Consider the following 21,152-nt stretch of genomic DNA (forward strand, 5'->3'; position numbering starts at 1 on the left):
GCTGATACTCAGTAGGTGGGTCACGGAAGATGGCAGCATGTCCTCCCAAGGTACCTCCACAGGGCAATCACATGGCACTATCAAGAAGTGGTAAGGAGGATTGCCTCCTGCATTCAGCAGTTGTCTTGTGTCTTGTGGCTCAAGTGGAAAGAGGACACAAACATGCTAGATTCAGATACAGTGGTTCCAGTGAATACACAGAGCTGAGACAGACAGACCAATGGATATTCAGAAGACCCTGAGTTCTGTGGGTCCTGACGTGGTGTGGATATTGGTCAAGCATGCACTCAAACAGCTGCAGGAATGAGGTGTGCCAGCTGGCTCAGGCTTCCCACATTCCAGCCAGGAGTGCACCTCTGCTCCACTAGGAGCCTCCTCTGCCCCTATCAGTGAGAGACAGCAGAGACTTTTCCTTGGGACACTTCACCCTGCCTGACTCATCCCTGTTCTTTCTTTCATCCTTCTGAGATGGTGCTTAATAAATTTCTGTTTCTCACAGATTGCATAATAAAATTGATGTTCCAAAGATTAAGAAGAAAAAAGGCAAATTAAAAAAAGAGAAAAGGGAGATCTTAGGGCAGGAGCCCAGCAGACATCCTCTCCAAGGCCTGGACTACGGGCCTCCTTCTCCTATTCAGTGCAGATGCTGTGCACCTTGAGCCAGTGTAGGTGGGGACTCACTTGTCTTCAGACAGTGTAGACGGAGACTTGCTTCCCTTGAGCTAGTGTAGTTAGAAATTGTGTCCTTGAGCCAGAATTTGTGTCCTTAATTCAGATTGAGTTAGTTGCTTTGGCCAGAAGGAACCCCTTACCCAGTCTTCAGGCCCCTATCAATTTGTAGATAAAGAAATTGCATGATTTGACCAAGGCCATACACCTAGTAGGCTTTATGAGCCACAGTGTGGACCCAAGTAATTGAACATGAGGCCAGTCCACTTTACTTTTATATTGTGATAATGATCCCTTACATGTCATGGTTTTCTTTCTTTCTTTCTTTCTTTCTCTCTCTCTCTCTCTCCCTCTCCCTCCCTCCCTCTCTCTCCCTCTCTCTCTCTCTCTCTCTCTCTATATATATATATATATATATAAAATTTATTTTAGTTGTCAATGGACCTTTATTTTATTTATTTATATGCAGTGCTGAGAATGGAACCTAGTGTTTGACACATGCTAAGTAAGAGCACTACCTCTGAGCCACAACCCCAGCCCCTTACATATCATAGTTTTGAAAAGCATTGTGGATAGTGATTAAGAACATTAAAAATTAAGGGCATTGGGCTGGGGTTGTGGTTCAGTGGTAGCGTGCTTACTTAGCATGCATGAGGCACTAGGTTTTATCCCCAGCACCATATAAAAATAAACAAATGAAATAAAGGTATTGGGTCCACCTACAGCTAAAAAAAAAAAAAAAAATTAAGGGCATCAATCAGGATGAGCTTTTTATTTTAATTTTTTTTTTTTTTTTGGTGCTGGAAATTTAACCCAGCACCTTGCACATGCTAGGCAAGTGTTCTACCACCTAATCCCAATGATAGAATTCTCCCCCCCCCTCAGGTCTGAGGATCAAACCCAGGGCCTTGTGCATGGTAGGCAAGTACTGTACCACTGAGCTATGTCCCCAGCCTTATGATGGAATTTGAATTAATCTTTGATACCTTCACTAATTTGATAGCAACTTGAGCTGTCACAGTACTTGTTTTCAGAAAACTCTCCCTATCAGGGACTTGGCATGGTAACACACACCTGTAATTCTAGCAATCTCAGGGACTCAGGAAGTTGAGACCAGAGAATCACAGTTTTAAGGCCAGCCTTATCAACTTAGTAAGACCCTGTCAAAAAATAAAAAGAGCTAGGCATATAATTCAGTGGCAGAGTACCTCTGGATTCAGTCCCCAGTACCAAAAACAACAACAAAAAATTATTAGTAAAATTGATAGAGTATGGTTCTGCGTACAAGTAATATTTCATGATGATGATAATTATTGTCATTTTGGGCTCTCCTGGGGATTGAACCAAAAGCCTCACACATGCTTGAGAATTTCTCTATTATTGAGCTATTCCCTTGGTCCAGTATTTTATTAATTTTAATTTGAACATTTCATATTTTCCTCATTTCAAGAAATATGACCACATTTTCTTTTATAATATGAAAAGTGGGCAATGTGGTTTTCACCTATAATCCCAGCTACTTGGGAGGCTGAGGCAGGAGGATTTTAAGTTTGAGGTCAGCTTCAGCAATTTAGCAAGACTCTGTCTCAGACTGAGTAGGGCTAGAGATATAGCTCAGTAATAGAACACTTGCCCAGCATGTGTAAGTCTTTGGGTTTAATCCATAATACCACTGTGCCCCCCTCCAAAAATTATAACACCCTATGGTTGATATAATTAATTCATTTCACATAGCTATTTAGAATATTTGATTTGGATTTCTGGTAGAAGGTATAAAATAGCTTGTTATCCTATTTTTAATTTTTTAAACTGTTTTATTCAGGTTGGTTTGACTTCCACAAATGCAGAACTAAGAGGATTTATAGATCAGAATCTCAGTCCAACAAAAGGTAAGATTGCTGAATAAAAATTATTTGAATTTAGTTTTATTGTATTTGTTTTGTAAAATATGCAGCTGTAAGAAATACTATAGTTATATACCACATAATCTATGTTTTATCAAAGTTATTCTGAGAGGTAGAGGGTTTTGGTGTGATTTTTCTCTATTGCTTTCCTTAGGTTCTCATAGATTCTTTTTTTTTTTTTAATTAATTTTTTTTTTTTTTTTAGTTGTAGACAGTCACATTGTCTATTTATTTTTATGTGGTGCTGAGGATCAAACCCAGTGCCTCACATGTCGGAAGGCAAGCACTTTACCACTGAGCTACAGCCCCTTAGATTCTTTTATTTATTAAAAAAAAAAAAAAAAAAAAAAAAAAAATATATATATATATATATATATATATATATATATTTAGTTGTGGTTGGACTCAATACCTTTATTTTATTTATTTATTTTTATGTGGTGCTGAGGACCAAACCCAGCGCATTGTATGTGCTAGGCAAGCGCTCTACCGCCGAGCCCCAGCCCCAGCACCCCCTTAGAGATTCTTGATTAGTGATGTTATTACAATTGAAGCTATTCAAACTATTTTTTTTTCCCCTTTCTTGTTTGAGAGTCCTTTCAAGTCGTTTAACTTACAGGAAAATATGTAGAGAAAAATTATAAAATGTTTTTTTCTCTGTATGTTATATATATGCTCACATTTATATTTACATATAAAAACATACATGCATATTCTCCTATGACAAATTACTGGTGGATGCTTATATCATAATCTGATCCTGGAATATAAGAACTTATATAGAAATCAGCAATATTATTCAATGTGTATCTTTTTTTGGGTGGTTTGAATTCAAGTATACTCAACCACTGAGCCACATCCCCAGCCCTATTTTGTATTTATTTATTTATTTAGAGACAGGGTCTCACTGAATTGCTTAACGTCTCACCCTTGCTGATGCTGTCTTTGAACTGCTGCAGTCTGGTGTGGGCCTGAAGAGGTAGCACTCATGGGTGAAAGCAAAACTGAGATCGAGAGTCCCTGAGACTCTGGGACTAAGACCAGACGTTATGGTTTAGATGTGGTGAACTTGTGATCCTCCTGCCTCAGCCTCCCAAGCTGCTGGGATTATAGGCATGTGCTATCGCACCCAACCTCAATATGTATCTTTTAATATTATCTTTTAGTATGTAGAGATACATGCTATAATTTTTATGAATGGAATGGTATGTTGTCTAGCATTGGTTTCAAAATAATCCATGGAAGACTGATGAAGTGGGTGACATTATAAATAAAGCAATATTATCTATAAATTGTTTAAACCAGGTATGGCTATGCTGGGTTTCATTTTTTTTTTTTTTTTTTTTTGGTCCTCCTTTGTATGTTTGAAATTTTCCATTATAAAAAGTAGAAATAAAATGTATGCCATTACAGTGCAAACAGCTATGAGGAGACATCAGCTTCTCAAAAGGTTATATCTACATGGGAGATGCACTGTGGAGAGGTTAGAAAAATCAGTATTTTATTATCAATGTCTAATTTAGTAATAGTGGTCCATAGGAGTTATTTTGAGAGCTTAAGTGTTAATGAAGTCATTTAAAGATACTTTAAACCTTACTGCCTCTTACAATATTTTTTACATGATGGTATACATACAAAATGATAATATTATAACATTAATTTGGACGCACTGTGGCTAAACAGAAGGACTGTTTAAGGTTGGGGTAAGTTCCCTTGGAGTTCTAGCTGCCGCAGACCACTTCTGGCTGCCCCAGGGGGCTGAAGGGATCGGTGTCTAATATGCCCATAGGACACACAGGTAGAAATCTGTGTTTTATCAGGTGTGACACGCAGGTGAGGGAAAGAAAGTGAAAACCACATGCTCCGTGCATATGGGAAACAGTGATCCCAAATAGTGGGATGGGGTGATGGAGTGATGCAGTGTCGTGAAAGTAAGAAGGAAAGCACAGCAAGTCATGATGGGGCAATAGAGAACAAGCCTTCAGATGGCTTCCTTCTGTCTAAGGCCAAAGAGAACAAGGGCTTAGGTGAGGAAGGTTGTCTCTGATGGCTGAACTGGTAAGAAAACTAGTTACTAAAATCAGACCTAGATGGATGCTGATACTAGTAAAGTTTGGCTGTAGACTAAAGCTTTCTCAGTTAAACTTTATACAACAAATGGAGAAAGTGGAGACAGGATCATTTAAGAGGAAGGGAGGGACTAGAAAGGTAAGGTTTAGAAATAACTATCTGTTTTAAAAAGAAAATGGTTACTTTTTTTTGAATGTTGGCTGGACACAGCAGAAGGAAATCTAGATTAAGTAAATCAGCAGGAGTTGGAAAAGAATACTTTTTATTACTTTCTAATTGGTGAAATTTAGTAATATCTATTACAGGCCCAAGTTAAGAGTTGTATTGGAAGGAAGATGTAGAAAAGTATTATCCTTAATTGAAATAATGTGGCAATGACATCATAAAAAATAGAAGAAATATTCTCGCCTTCTAACACCATCTTTTCCTTTTTGTTTATATTTTTTGTAAATTATTCCTATATTTATATTTTAAAGATATAAGGCTAGGCCAGGCATGCATGGTGGTGTGTGCCTATAATCTAGCTACTCAGAAGGCTGAAGAAGGAGGATTACAAGTTCGAAGCTAGCCTTAGAATTTAGATCCTCCCTCAAACTTAGAAAAATGAAAAGGAGTAGGGATACACAGACCCAGCACCCCTGAAATTGAATTTCCATCATCCTCTCACCAAAACAAGAAAGATGCTGAGTCATTATAAGTACAGTTTTCTATTCCATTTTTTAGTCTAGTTCTAAAAAAGCACTAAGTTTTGATGATCTTCACAAATACTTTTTTTTGTTTTTCCTGATATTGGGGATTAAACTCAGGGGCACTCAACCACTGACCCACATCCCCAGCCCTATTTTGTATTTTATTTAGAGACAGGGTCTCACTGAGTTCCTTTTTTTTTTTTTAAGAGAAAGAGAGAGAGAGAATTTTAATATTTATTTATTTTTGTTAGTTTTTGGTGGACACAACATCTTTGTTTGTATGTGGTGCTGAGGATCGAACCCGGGCCGCACGCATGCCAGGCAAGCGAGCTACCGCTTGAGCCACATCCCCAGCCCTCACTGAGTTCCTTAATGCCTTGCCATTGCTAAGGCCAGCTTTGAACTTGAGATCCTCCTGCCTCAGCCTCCTGAGTTGCTGGGATTACAGGTGTGGGCCACAAAGATCAGTGAATAGTAACTTCCAGCACTCACACCCCTTTCTTCAGGATCACCTCCACTTTTTAACTGCCAGCGTTCTGTTTTAATGGTATCACTATTTACTTATTTTTGTGGTACTGGAAATTGAACCCAGGGCCTTATACATGGTAGGCAAGTGCTCTACCACTGAGCTATATCCCCAGCTCCAGTATCACTTTATTAAGGACAGCAAAATCCACAGTGTTGACCCTGCTGTCTCACACCATTCAACACAGAAGACTTTGCTTCAGGTCATCAAAATGTGTGGGATTTCTCCCTACTAACAACAAAATAGTAATAATAATATTAATCCTCACCGTCATCATCATCATCCTGATGTTATCTACCTGAGAAACTGTCAGATTCCTCAGGTTAAGTGTTCAGATCCATGATCCTGCCTTCTACTTCAGATGTCAGTTACATACCCAGGTTGTGATTTGTGCTTTTGGCCAACATGCTGTGAATTGGGGGTTCCCTTTCTCCTGTCTTTGTGTTTAATTTTCTAGAACAGCTCTCCGGCTAGCTCGTGCAACTTAGCAAGACCCTGTCTCAAAATAAAAAATAAAAAGAGCTAGGGATGTAGCTTAGTGGTAGAGCACCCCTGGATTCAGTCCCCAGTACCTTAAAAGAGCGGGGGGTGTTATGGTTTAAATGTAAGGTGTTTGCCAAAAGCTCATGAGTGAGACAATACAATAAAGTTCAGAGGTGAAATGATTGGATTTTATAAGAGTTTTAACCTAAGCAGTATATTAATCCCTTGACAGGGATTAGTTGGTTGGTAACTGTAGGCAGGGCGCGTATGGCTGGAGCATGTGGGTTCCTGGGGGCATGTCTTTGGGATCTATACATGTTGTTCTTGTTGAGTAGTGCTCCTTTTCTGCTTTCTGATCATGACCTGAGCTGCTTTCTTCTATCACACTCTTCCACCATGATATTCAGCCTCACCTTGAGCCCCAAGGAATGGAGCTGGCCTTCTGTGGACTGAGACCTTTGAAACTGTGAACCCCAAAATAAACTTTTACTCCTCTAATTGTTCATGTTAAGTCTTTTGGTTACAACTACAATGGGTTTTTGATTAGTTGAGCTCCGTAGCTCACACCTGTGATCCCAGGTACTAGAGATGCTGAGGCAGGAGGATTGCAAGTTTGAGTGCAGCTTAGGCAATTTAGTGAGACACTGTCTCAAAATGGAAAAATAAGGATGGCTGAAGAACTAGCTCAGTGGTAGTGCATCTGTGAGGGTTTATTTCTGAGACGTGTTCTATCATGTCTGTCTCGTGTTAGTACCATCATGTTTTTATAATACTGTAGTTTGGGTAAGTTTTTAAGACAGGAGTATGAGTTTTCCAACTTTACTTTTCTTTTTCAAGTTTCTTTGGACTATTTAGATCCCCCAGCAATTTCATAGGAATGGAAGTCTTAGTATTTGGTGGAGATTGCACTGAATTTGTAGATTTGCAGTTTTATTGACTTATATTAACATTGCCAAGTCTTTCTGTTCATGAACACATTTCATGTATGAAGTCTTCTTTAGTTTACTATTTCATTGTGAGGTGATATTGATGTTCTGAAATTAGATATTGGTGAGTTTACATAAATTTGTAAATATACTAAAAACCTCCTTAAAATGCGATTTTTTTTCTTGTTATGTGAATTTTACCTTGATAAACAAAACAAAACAAAATACTTTAGCTCAGTGTCTCCTTCCAGTTCTGATTCTTTCATTTCCCCCTCATGGCAGAGTTCTTCGCAGAGCTGTATTCTCACAGTCCCCTTCTTACTCCTCACTCATTCTGTCTCATAGAATCTGACTTTTGACTCCATTAATCCACTGAAACTGCTCTTAGTTGTTGTCTTTTTTTTTTTTTTTTAAACAAGATTTGATGCAATTAACATCTTCCTTTTTCATGGTTAACTTTTAACTTCCAAAACAGTTTTAGGTTTATAGGGAATTACAAAGATAGTACAGACTTTCCATATATTGTTCAGTTTTCCTCACTGTTGATATTAATATCTCACATTAGTATTGTACAGTTTTTACAGCTAATGAAACAATATGAATACATTTTTATTAACTTAATTTCATACTTAATTCAGTTTTCCTTAATTTTTAGCTAATCTCTTTTCTTTTCAGGAAAGCATCCACACAACATCATATTTTATGGTCTTAGCATGTTAAGAACATGCTCCTTTTTCTGTGATAGTGTCTCCAACTTTCCATGTTTTTGATAACTTGATAATTTTGTGATGTACTGGTCAGGTACTTTGTATAATATTCCTCAATTGGGATTTTTCTGAAGTTTTCTCATGATATGACTTGTGTCAATTTTTGTTGTTGTTGTAGTATGGGAGACTGAACCCAGGGACTATCACTGAGCCACATCTCCAGCCCTTTTTATATTTTGAGACAATGCCTTGCTAAGTTGCTGAGGCTGGCCTTAAATTTGTGATCCTCCTGCCTTAGCCTCCCAAGTTTCTGGGATTACAGGTGTTTGCCACCATGCCAGCTTGTGCTTTTGTTTTTAAAAGAGCACAAATAGGGCTGGGGATATAGCTCAGTTGGGAGAGTGCTTGCCTTGCATGCACAAGGCCCTGGGCTCAATCCCCAACACCACACACACACACACACACACACACACACACCCCCAAAAAAAAAAAAAAAGACCATAAAATAAAGTGCCATTTTCATTACAGCACGTCAAGGGTACATACTATCAACATGACTTATCATTGTTAATGTGAACTTTGATCACCTGGTGAAATAGTGTCTTGTCAGGCTTCTCCATTTTTTGTTTTTTAAATATTTCTAGTGGTAGATGGACACAATACCTTTATTTATGTATTTATTTATTTTTATTTGGTGATGAGGATCCAGCCCAGTGCCTCACATATGCTAGGCAAGTGTTCTACACCAAGCTACAACCCTGCCCCAGACTCTTCATGGTGAAGTTACTTTTTACTGCCACTCCCTTTTCATACCACAGTCTTTGTGTCTTATGGAGCACTGCACTGAGGAGTAAGAGTCATGCTGTGTCTCCTTGAGGGGGGTGTATCTGTATGAATGCAGTTAAAACCTACATAAGTTGAAACTCTGAAGCACTCTAAATTTGTCTCCTTTCTTCCCTCCCTCCGTCCCTCCTTCCCTCTCATTGCCTTGCCCCTCCCTCCCTCCCTTTCTTCCTTCCTTCCTTCCTTCCTTCCATCATTTATTTGTGTTAGTATGGATTCATGGGTATTTATACTCTGCATCCTAATCTATACCACTTTGACAGGTCCAGTTGTTTCAGCTGCAGCCATTGGGACCTCTTTCATTTGGTTTCTGTGTCCCTTTGTCATACCCTAATCATTGTGCTTTTTGTTTGTTTGGTCTTGGGCACGTCCTTATTTTCTGACACTGCAAGATTCTCATCTTGTCTGATGGCTGTCCAGTCCTCAGATCTTTCATTTTCTAAGTCTGGGTCCTTTTTGTTGGAATGGGAGATTGTTGTTAGAAAGCAAGACCTCAGTGCTAGGTGAGCTCATTGCCAGCTGAGGTGTGTTCTTTGTGTGTGTGGTGCCATGCTTCCTCAGTCTGTCATAGAAGGACCAATCTGGTACCATGCCAGAGTTAAGAACCAGTGCTCTGGAAGATGAGGATGTAATCTTGGTTCTATTTATACTCATCCTGAGTGTGAACTTCAGCAAGTTGATGTCTCTAGACCAGAATTTCCACTCTGAAATGATATCATTAGTAGTAAGTTGCGGGCGGGTGTGTGAAGATTAAATGGGTGCTCAGAAGCACTGAGCACGGTGCCTGGCGCTGGTGGATGCCTTCCTTCTAGTGAACAGTGTCTTTGTCTTCCTTTTTGCCCTTCCCTCCTACTCCACACCATTGACCCTTCTTCCCTTTCCTCTAAATGCTGGTGTGCCATGGGGTTCTGTCTTAGTTTTTCTTCTTACCTTTCACACTCTCCCTACGAATTTCTTCTCTTCTCATGGCATTAGTTGTCATTGGCTCTCTGTATGAATGATTTTCAAATCTTTGTCTTCTGTTTTGTATACCCCGTGGCCCACTGAGCACCTTCATTTTATTTATTTATCTATCTATCTATCTATCTATCTGTTTATTTATTTTTGTGGTGTTGGGGATTGAACCCAGGGCCTTATGCTTACAAGGCAAGCACTCTATCAGCTGAGCTATATCCCCAGCCCCTCACCTTCATTTTAATATTTTTAATGCATCTAAATCTGTTCCAAATTAAAGTAATTGTTTTACCCTCTCAATATCTGCTCTCTCTTTTCCTTTATCTTACTGAATAGTTCTAACAGACACCTTTTGCCCAAACCAGTTATCATCATCAATTTCTTTTTCTTTTAATGTGACCAGAATTCAAGTAATATTTCACCCTCTCAAAATCTAGTCTTCTTATCTTAATAAATTTCTGAAGGCAGTTATCCTCACTGATTGCTTCTCTTTCTACTCCGAGTCAAATAATTTAGAAGGCGCGTTGGTCCATCTTGTAACCCTCTCAGCCCTCCTCCCTGTTTTCCCTACTCACTGCCACTATTTTAGGTCACACTACCATAAGGCACTGCCCGGATTTTGGGCGCAGTTTTCCTGTCCTGATTTCTCTCTCTTTCTTTCATTCTCTGTACCATAGCTACATACTTTTCTTCAAACACTAATATGAACAAGTCTTCACAAGTTAAAAACAAGACAAAATCTTTTATAGTTACTTATTGACGTAGCTTAGTAGTAGACTGCTTGCCTTACACATGAGAGGCCCTGGGTTCAGTCCCCAGTAGCCAAACACAGGGTAGAAGGGAGGGAAAAAAAATATAGGAAGATCCTTGTTGCCCTCAAGATAAAGTCCAAACTCCAGTTTTAAAAGTGGCTCCTGTTTTCATCTCATCTCCAGACACACCTGTGCTGCTGCCTCGGTGAACTACTTTTAGTTCCCCATTCTCTCTTCTCTTTTTCTGTTAGGTTTTCTTTATGCTTTTGCTGTGCTTGGATGCTGTGCCTGCTTGATACCATTCTTCATGTCACTCCTGGTAGGCTTACACATATATATACATATGCATTTCACCTGGCCAATTCCTCTTTGTCCCTTGCATTTAAGTTTAGGTCTTAACTTCTGCTTGGCCCATGACCCTCTAATAATATGTCCTTATCCCTATGACACTGTATTTGTGTGTGTGTGTGTGTGTGTGTATGTATGTATGTTTCTTTGTTTCTTTTTTCTTTTTTTTAAAGATTACTGGTGTAATTCTTTATTTATTTTTGTGGTGCTGGGGATTGACCTCAGAGCCTTGTGCATGCAAGGCAAGCACTCTACCAACTGAGCTGTATCCCTAACCTCTTGTATGTTTCTTTTTGAGTCGGTCTCATTATGTCACCCAGGCTGACTTCAGCCTCCTAGGCTTAAGTGATTCTCTGGCCTCAGCCTCCAAAATAGCTGAGAATACAGGTTCATGCTACTGTGCCCCACTATCAAATTGTACGTGGTATCAGATACTGAACCCAGGGATGCTTAACCACTGAACCACATCCCCAGCCCATTTTAAAAATTTTTAATTTTTTACAGGGTCTCACTAATTTGTTTAGGACTGATTTTGGCCTCCAACTTGTGATCCTCCTGCCTCAGCCTCCTGAATTGCTGGTATTATAGGCCTGTGCTACTATGCCTGGCTGTCACATTGCATTTTAAAATTTTATTTATGTTTTGGTTTTGAGGATTGAACGAGAGCCCCTTGTACATGCTAGGCAAGCATTCTTATTACTAAGCTAAATCTCCAGCCCCCTTTTTAAAAAATTGAAAGATTTTGAGACAGCATCCTAAGTTGCTCAGATTGGCCTTGAGTTTGTAATCCTCTTGCCTTAGCCTCCTGGTAGCTGCCACCATGCCTGACCACACTGTATTTTACTTGCTGGTTTGGCTATTGGTTTCTCCCATCTGATTGTAAGTGTTAAGAAGTTAGAGACTTTGTCTTATTCATTGTGCCTTTAGGATAGTTTCAAAGTCTGTTCCTTAGTATCTGTCTCAAAGTGCATATCCTTCTTTCTGCCTTTGATTCCTTTGGCCACTGGCTAAACTTGTATTTTTTTAAAAATGTAGCTGACCATTAATTTCTCAGTGTTTCCCTATTCCTGTCCCTGCTTTGTGCTACCTTTGAACCCTGTATGCACTCTGTTATTGCCTTTAAATGATATCGTAATTCTTGATATGATTGTCCTTTTTCCTTTACTAGACTATGTAGTCCATGAGGGAAAGGTCCTTTTTATATTTTTGCCTCCAGAGTCTAGTTTGATGCATAACACAGTTATATGTAGTAAATGTTGAAGTGCAAGGAGTTTATTTTGTTACAACATTCCCAGATATTTTATCAGACTTTGTTTAACTTTTGAGAAATGAATAAAGAAGGAACTTGTCTTAATGATTTTTTTAAAATTAAATACTTTCTGGAATGAATTGTTAAGATATTTAGTGAGGAAAATGGCTGAGCTCATTGTCTTAGGATATGGATATATATCTATATCTATCTATCTATAATCTATCTATCTATCTATCTATATATATATATATATGAGTTGGAAGGTTTTTTTTTTGAACTTAGAATTTAATCCAGGGGCATTCTATCACTGAGCCACATCCCCAGCCCAAGAGTTGAAGGTTTTTTAAAAAGTCATATAATTAGCTAAAATAAGATTAGCCCAAAGCCAATTGTGTACCATCAGAGAAGTAGTAGAAGAATTAGAATGAGGTGAATATTTATATATCCTTGCCATAAATCATGTCAGTGTACATTAGTGAAGCCAGACTTAAAGACAGGTAGTTAGTGTAGCTAGGTAAATCAGGTCTGATGAAGAAAATGAAGTCTGATTGGAGTCCAGGAAATTGGAAACTGCCCCTGGGAGATTGGAATGCTCAAGTCTTCAGAACCCTTTGATACTACCCCTCCCAAAAGATTGTTAATGAAGCAACTCCTGAGCTGCTAATCAAGGTCCCCTGGACTGTCACTTGCTTCCTGCCTGGCACTCCACTTAGGTCCTTCAGCCTACCTGCTCACCCCCTGGCCATTCCACCACATCCCCCAGTCACTGTGCAGGATGAGGGGAAATGAACAAGGTAAGGGAGAAGTTGCAGGAGAACAAGGGAGACTTTAGATGTATAAAAAGGACTCGACTTCCTCATCCCATGGATTCTGATTCCGCCTTTGGGTCCTCTCCTTCCACCCAGGAGAAGTCTATTTTACTATCCTTTAATAAAGCTTCTTACTTTCTACTCTATGCCTGCCTCAGCATGCTTCCCTGACATTATACTTCAGCACTGGAGGAAGCAGGACTCATCAAGGTAACCAGTAACCAGTGGTATCATTATTAAGAAAAATAGGAGATAAGAATATTGTAACAGACTTCTGTCATGTTGAAAGACTAGCAAAACCTAAAATGAAGATCAGGAACTCCTTGGCTATCTGAGAGGCACATGCTATTGGGTGGCTTATAACTGTAGAGATTTTCGCATGTGAAAATATGCATACTTCCATCAAGCTCTGTGCAGTCCTTGGGAAGGTGCCTCTTTGGCAACTCTTAGGAGGAGGCTTCAATGGTAGGATGAATTGCTTATGTCCTTGCAGAAAGATGAAGTTGGTCATATATCTTAACTTGTTCTTTTATATTCTCAGCAGAGAAATACCACTCACTTATTCATTTTGCTCACTTATTCATTGCTTGCACATAAGATTTAAAATATGCATGTCTTGCCGGGCATGGTGATGCACCTTAATCCCAGCTACTTGGGAGGCTGAAGCAGAAGAATCACAAGTTCAAGGCCAGCCTGGGCAACTCAGTGAAATCCTGAGGCCATTTTTCAAAATAAAAATGAAATGCAATGATGTGGCATGGCATGGCATTGGCTATAGCCTAGTGATAGGGCTGTTCCCTAGCATGCCAGAGGCCCTGGGATCAACCCCGTGTATTATATAAATAAATAAATGTGCATATTTCTTGCTGACTACAGGTTCTACACCATTTAAGAGACTATAGCTATTAAAATCATAACCTAGTAAAAGAAATTTATCCACTCGAAAGAGTGTATATAGCTGAATAATCAGATTCCTTCTGTAGAGGCAGAACTAGTGGAAACAATGGGAAAATGCTGTGATGGGAAGAAGGGGGAATGAAAGCTCTGAAGAGAATGCAGTTGCAACACAGAAAAGGGTTTTTTGAAAGGAACTAAAAAAAAAAAAAATACTCAGAACTCTCAAACCTAAGAAAGATTGAAAATTAGATTGGGCAAAGATATACCAGGAACAGGAGTCATAATATGTATATCAAATAAAATGTACTTCAAACCTCAAAGCATTAAAGGAGTAGAGAGATATTATATAATTATAAAAGGAACAATCAGACCAATAATACAGTTTCTGAGAAATGAAGGTACCCAGGCTGAAACTCAGTGATAGAACCTGTGTTAGCATGTGCTAAACTCTGGATTTAATCCACAGCACCACCAAAAAAAAAAAGCAATAGTGTAAAATAGAAGTAAAACTTACGAATAGATGGTTCACAGAAAAGGAAATATTAATGATTATTACATGTATGAAAAAGTACTCAACCTTATTCACATGAGATTGGGTGCATTCAGAGCAGTATGGCCGTAGATTCAACCTTATTCATAAGACATATGTTATTTTAAATTGTACTCAGAGCTGGGCCTGGTGGCACATGCTTAAAGCCCAGCGATTTGGGAGGTTGAGGCAGGAGGACCGCAAGTTTGAGGCCAGTCTAGGCAATATAGTGAGACTTTGTCTCAATTTTTTTTTTTAAATTGTACACTGGTGTATTCAATAAGATTATTGAGTATGTATTAATAAGTTTGATAAATAGAAAAAGCAATCATGGAATTCATCTGGAAAAATAAGAGACCCAGAATAGCTAAAGCAATCCTTAGCAGGAAGAGTGAAGCAGGTGGCATCACTATACCAGACCTTAAACTATACTACAGAGCAATAGTAACAAAAACAGCATGGTATTGGCACCAAAACAGAGAAGTAGACCAATGGTACAAAATAGAGGACAGACACAGAGACTAACCTACAAAATTACAATTACCTTATATTAGACAAAGGTGCCAAAAACATGCACTGGAGAAAAGATAGCATCTTCATCAAATGGTGCTGGGAAAACTGGAAATCCATATGCAACAAAGAGAAATTAAACCCCTATCTCTCACCATGCACAAAACTCAACTCAAAGTGGGTGAAGGACCTAGGAATTAAACCAGAGACTCTGCGTCTAATAGAAGAAAAAGTAGGCCCTAATCTTTATCATGTTGGATTATGCCCCAACTTCCTTAATACGACTCCTATAGTGTAAGAATTAAAACCAAGAATCAATAAATGGGATGGATTCAAACTAAAAAATTTCTTCTCAGTAAAAGAAACAGTCTTTACCATGTTGGATTAGGTCCCAGCTTCCTTTTAGTGCAAGAAATAAAACCAAGAATTAATAAATGGGATGGATTCAAACTAAAAAGTTTCTTCTCAGCAAAAGAAACAGTCTGTGAGGTGAATAGAGAGCCTACGTCTTGGGAGCAAATATTTACCCCTCACACATCAGATAGAGCACTAATCCCTAGGGTATATAAAGAACTCAAAAAGCTAAGCACCAAAAACAAACAAACAAACAAAACCAAAATAACCCAATTAAGGTCACATCAATTTTCTCTTTTATTATATTCTAAGAATTTTACAGATTCATTTTGCATTTAAGTCCATGATCCATTTTGAGTCAGACTTTTGTTTCTTGATGCTGGGAACGGAATGCAGGGTTTTGCACATGTTAGGCAAGTGCTCTATCACTGAGTTATATCCCCAGCCCTCCATTTTGTTATGTTGCCCTGGCTGGTCTCATACTCCTGAGTACAAGCAATCCTCCTGCCTCAGCCTCCCAAGTAGCTGGGACTATAGGTGTTCTACCATGTTGAGGATTCTGAGTTAAATTTTGTGACAGATGTAAAATTTATGTCTAGATTCTATTTTTTACATGTAGATATCTAGTTTCATTTGTTGAATTTTGCTTTTTTCCATTGAATTGTCTTTGCTCATTTGTAAAAATTAGTTGATATTTCATGTGGCTTTATTTCAGGGCGGTCTCATTCTTTTCTGTTCTTTTGCCAGTCTTCTGTCATTCTGTGCTATGGCTTGAAGTTGGGTAGTGTCAGTCCTCCAGTTTTTCTTCTCTTTCAATATTATATTGATTCTTCTGAGTCTTGTCTTTTTATGTTATTTTAGAATCAGTTTGAAATACAAAGTCACTTGCTGGATTTTTGACTGAGATTAAATTGAGTCCCCCCCCCCCTTTTTTTTTTGTGGTGCTGGGGATTGAACCTAGGGCCTTGTACATGTGAGGCAAGCACTCTACCAACTGAGCTATATCCCCAGCCCTTACATTGAATCTTTACATCAAATTGGGAGTTACGTTTTAAAAATATTGATTCTTCCTATCCATGAACATAGAATATCTATACATTAATTAGCCGTTTTTTAATTTTTTTGTTTATATTTTTTCTCATGTAGATGTTATACATATTTATTGGATTTATACTTAAGTATATCATTTTTTAAAAATACATTTATTTATTTATTTTTATGTGGTGCTGAGGATTGAACCCAGTGCCTCACATGTACCAGGCGAGTGCTCTACCTCTGATCCACAACTCCAGCTCCAAGTATTACATTTTTGGGTGCTAATATAAATGGTCCTATGATTTAAATTTCAAGTTCCAGTTCTTCATTTCTGGCATATAGGAAAGCTATCGACCTTTATGTATTACCTTGTATCTTGCAACCTTACTGTCCAGTAGTTTTTTCTTCTTTGCAGAGGCTATGTTCCAAGTGGACATGGATTTGCGGGTGGGGGGCTATAGTAATTGCTTATTAGTTTTTAAGAGTTTTGTTTGTAGGACTGGGTACAAACCCAGGGCCTCATACATGCCAGGCAAGTGCTTTACCACTGAGTCACATCCCCAGTCTAGTTCTAGGAGCTCTTAAAATTGTAGCTGGTATTTTAAATTTTGATTTCCAGCTGGGCATAGTGGTGCACACCTGTAATCCCAGTGATTTGAGAGGCTGAGGCATGAGGATCACAAGTTCAAAGCCAGTCTTAGCAACAGTGAGGCACTAAGCAGCTCAGTAAGACTTTGTCTCTAAATCAAATACGAAATAAAGCTGAGGATGTGGCTCAGTGGTTGAGTGCCCCTGTGTTCAATCCCCGGTAACCCCCCGCCCCCCAATTTTTTTTAAACTTCCAGTCATCCTTTGTTAGCATGTAGATGTATAGTTGGCTTTTGTATTTTGATTTTGTAGCTTGTCACCTTGTAAAACCCATTTGTTAGTTCTACTAGTTCTTTTGAAGATTTTTAGGATTTTCTTTTCTTTTATTGGTACTGAGAATTGAACTGAGGACTTTGTGCATGCTAGGCAACTGCTCTGCCTCTGAGCCACATTCCTGGCCCTTTTATTATTTATTTTGAGACAGGATTTTGCTAAATTACCCAGACTAGCTTTGAATTTACTATTCTCCTGCCTTACCTTTCCGAGTAGCTGGGATTATAGGTGTGCACCACTGCTTAATTCCTTAGGATTTTCTCTATCTACCACCATGTCATCTATAAATAAAGACAGTTTTCTTTCTTCTTTTCAAATTTGTGTTTTTTTTCTTTCTTAATTTTACTGCTTTGAGCAAAAGGTGGAATAGAAATGGTAAATGTGATATGAGCCACAGATATCACTGCCTTGTTTCTCACATTAGTTATAGACTTTTTCACAACTTCCCTTTATCAGGTGTTTTCCTTCATTCTTAGTTCCAGGTGTTTGGATCATGAATGGTTGCTGTGTTTGGTCAAATGCCTTTTCTGTACCTATTGCAATGATTATGTAGGGATATTTTTAGTTCATTAATATGGTAAATTACAGTGATTTTTACATGTCAAACCAACCTTGAATTTCTTGGCTAAATCCCACTTGATTATGAGGGAAATACCTAAATAATTGGAAAGTATTATTGAATTAAAGCCTGATTGTTGTATTTTAAATCATTTGTAATCTTAAGAGGTGTTTCTGGGGATCCCTGAACAGCAACAGAGAGCTTGCTAAACTGCAGAGTTAGATTTATTTATAGCGGAACCAGTTATTTTATTTATTTTATTTTATTTTTTACTTTTTGGAATTCTCAGGGATTGAACCAAGGACCTTGTACATGCTAGGCAAGTACTTTATCACGGAGTTACATCTTGAGCCCTTTTTAAAACATTTTAAATTTTGAGATAGGGTCTCGCAAAGTTGCCCAGGCTGGCCTCAAACTTGCAGTTCTCCAGCCTCAGCATCCCAAGAAGCTGGGATTCATGTATGTGCCATTACACCCAGCTTGTTTCAGGTTTTATAGCATTTTTTTTTTTTTTTAACAGATATTCACTACCTTGGAATAGGAACAAAGGAATCATTTTGTGAGAAAAGTAGTAGGAATAGAAGGAATTTAGAGTTCTACCAAAAGTGCTACTGGATGGCTCTTTCCAGGGGCCATAATAATGCATTTCTGCTGAGACAAAAATGTTAGTACTTCAATTTTCTTGATGAGAACAATATAAAGTTTAAAAGCAGTTGGATAGGTGAAGGTGTAAGGAATTGTTAGAAAAAGATTACTTCAGTCTTCACTTTGTTAAAAATTAGTTGGCTTATATATTTTGGAGTTCCATGTTTAATCAAACAAGCTGTCTTATTCTTTTTTTCTGAGTGTATGTTACAAATTTAAGCTCTGAGATACTTCGTAAGCTTCAATTTCATTTTATATTATTTTGAGAAGTAGGTATAAATGACACTTAGTTACACTCCTCCTGACAAGGAGTGTATGTAAGCAGGGGACAACGAGTGTAACTAAGGGATAAAGTGCGTGCTAGCATGAGTGAGGCTCCTGAGTTTGACCCCCAGAACTGCAAAACAAACAAATAAATAAGTGAAATAAATCTTTGGCTGACTTCTGAATATGAGGTCATATTTGGGTAAGTTTGGTTTTTCTAACTGTGCTAGGCTTAGTGAAAGATTGTATTTTAATCTACATAGTGAACATTTCTGGCTTTTCCTTTTGAGTCTAGGTTTGGTTTCAGGATATTTAAAAATATCTTAATGGTCTGAAAATAGACAACTGCCCTGTTCTACAAATAGTTTTTTTTTTTAATTGACCTATTCATTCCATTAGATTGCTTTTCCTGAAGGACCTGTACATCTGCTCTTTTTTCTTGCTTGTATTTTTCCTATGTTTATTTTCAAAATGAATTATATTTAAATAATAGTGGTTAGTTATCATATTAAATCATTAAATGCTAGAATTAAATAAGAGTTAGCTTTAGAAATAAAAATCCAAGGTATTTCCTATTTAAAACAAAAAATAAAGGAGAAAAGTGTGTAAAGAGGCTGTGGTTACTACATCTTTTATCTTCCTGTTAACTACTTTTACAACATATGTGTGGTTAGGTAGAATTGCATAATTCTGCTGTTTTTTGATTGCATGTTGTAGTTATGTATGTAGTTTTTTATAATGTGATATGAGCCACAATAAAAAGACTTTCCCCCCATTATTTCAATATTACACATTTTTATTCTCTATTTTAATACTTAAATTGCCTTTTTTTAAAAAATAGAGTATGACATGCTGATACCTATTTTACATGTTTTTTTGAAATAACAGAGTTACTGTTTCTTATGAAAGGGTGATGAACTGGTATTTTTCTTTTGGGAGGAAATGGTATCTGCAATCTTATTTCTGTGTGATGTCAAAATTCAGTTTCAGTGAATTAGCTTGTGACTCAGTTGGCAGAGTACAACACTGTTGAAATTAAAATGTGTTTTAAAATGCAGTTTCTTATTTGCTTAGTATTTTGTAATGGAATTGATCTAGTTGTTTTATTTTCAATTCCCAGTAGAGACCATTGCCTTCCCACTTAAACCCTCTCCACATCTTTCACTTTAGCCATCATATTTACTATTAGAAACACTGTTGATACTAATTTCAAACCCATATCCCTAAGGAAAGAAGATGATTTTCCATTGCCAAAGGGTATTTGATTCTAAAATTGATCTTAAATTTTTTTCTTTGTTGAGCTTCTTTATTTAAATTTATGCTATTCATGATCAATATAAAATTGGTATGAATTGCTAAATCTAAAAGCAAAATATCCATAAACATGTCATATCACTGTTTAACAATTCCATTCTACTAAAATGTTTTTATTTAATGATTTAATTCATTTATAGTATTTATTTTTAGGAGAGATTAAATTCCCCATTCTGATATTTAAACTGGTTTATCCTTCTCCTATAAATCACATAATAATTAAAATGGTAGCTAAAATATTCTTTTGTAAAGATTTATTGTCTGAAAAAATAAACATGAAAAGTATTAAAAGTTACAAAGTTTTGCTAAATCTATCCTTTTTGAGTAGTTTTGTATGTGCTCTAATGAAAAGGCATTTTATTTTGCTTTGTTCAATAAAGCAGGTTTGACATATTCAAGAGATGCTAGTTTGTAATCCCAGTGGCCTGGGAGGCTAAGGGCAGGAGGATCACAAGCTCAAGGCCAGCTTCAGCAACTTAGCAAGGCCCTAAACAATTTAGCGAGACCCTGTCTTGAAAATTAAAAATCAAAAGGTCTGGGGAGGACTGGGGCTATAGCTCAGTGGCAGAGCGCTTGCCTTGCACATATGAGGCACTGAGTTTGATCCTTAGCACCACATAAAGATAAACAAATAAAATAAAGACATGCTGTCTATTTACAACCACCAAAAAAAAAAAAAAAAAAGGGGGTGGGGTGGGGGTAGGGCTGGGGAATATGTCTCAGTGGGAAAGGGCCCCTGAGTTAAATCCTTGGTACCAAAAAAAAAAAAAAAAAAATTGAAGTACTATAGTAGTATGGCTTCAAATTTCAGTTTTGCTACTAGGTCTACAGTTGGTATTATAGAAAATTGCTTAATCATGTATATAGGATAATAATGTCTGTGTCATTCTACCGTCCTTCCCACCCCTGCAGCCCCACCCGACCCCTCAACAGCAACCAAAGTTCCTTCATTATTCTCTATACCCCCGGCCCACTAGGGAACAGCATCTGCTTATCAGAGAAAAACATTTGGCTTTGGTTTTTTGGGATTGGCTTATTTTAGTTAGCATGATACTACAAGGTGATTTTTAAAGTAAATTATATATGATAGCCAGTTTTGTAGTTAAGAACTTTTGCTTGTGGATAAAAGTATTTTAAAGTTGGAAAGTGTTTAATATACAATAATTATTTATGTATCAGTGTTCTGGTATAT

At 37.7% G+C, this 21,152-nt stretch overlaps 1 protein-coding gene across 7 annotated transcripts in view; it reads left to right on the forward strand.

Moving 5' to 3' along the window:
- Nucleotides 1-21,152, forward strand: part of Tfdp2 (transcription factor Dp-2) — a 161,341-nt gene that overhangs the window by 45,170 nt on the left and 95,019 nt on the right. For 6 of the 7 annotated variants that reach the window (XM_071615588.1, XM_027933597.2, XM_071615589.1 and 3 more), the window contains one exon: nt 2,492-2,558. In XM_071615588.1, coding sequence (XP_071471689.1) covers nt 2,492-2,558 — 67 coding nt within the window. Of the gene's footprint in view, nt 1-2,491; nt 2,559-21,152 lie in introns of those variants that run through there. The other variant, XM_071615593.1, reaches the window with a different exon arrangement.

The sequence above is a fragment of the Marmota flaviventris genome, chromosome 8, assembly GCF_047511675.1.
Source record: "Marmota flaviventris isolate mMarFla1 chromosome 8, mMarFla1.hap1, whole genome shotgun sequence".
Classification (NCBI taxonomy): Eukaryota; Metazoa; Chordata; class Mammalia; order Rodentia; family Sciuridae; genus Marmota; species Marmota flaviventris.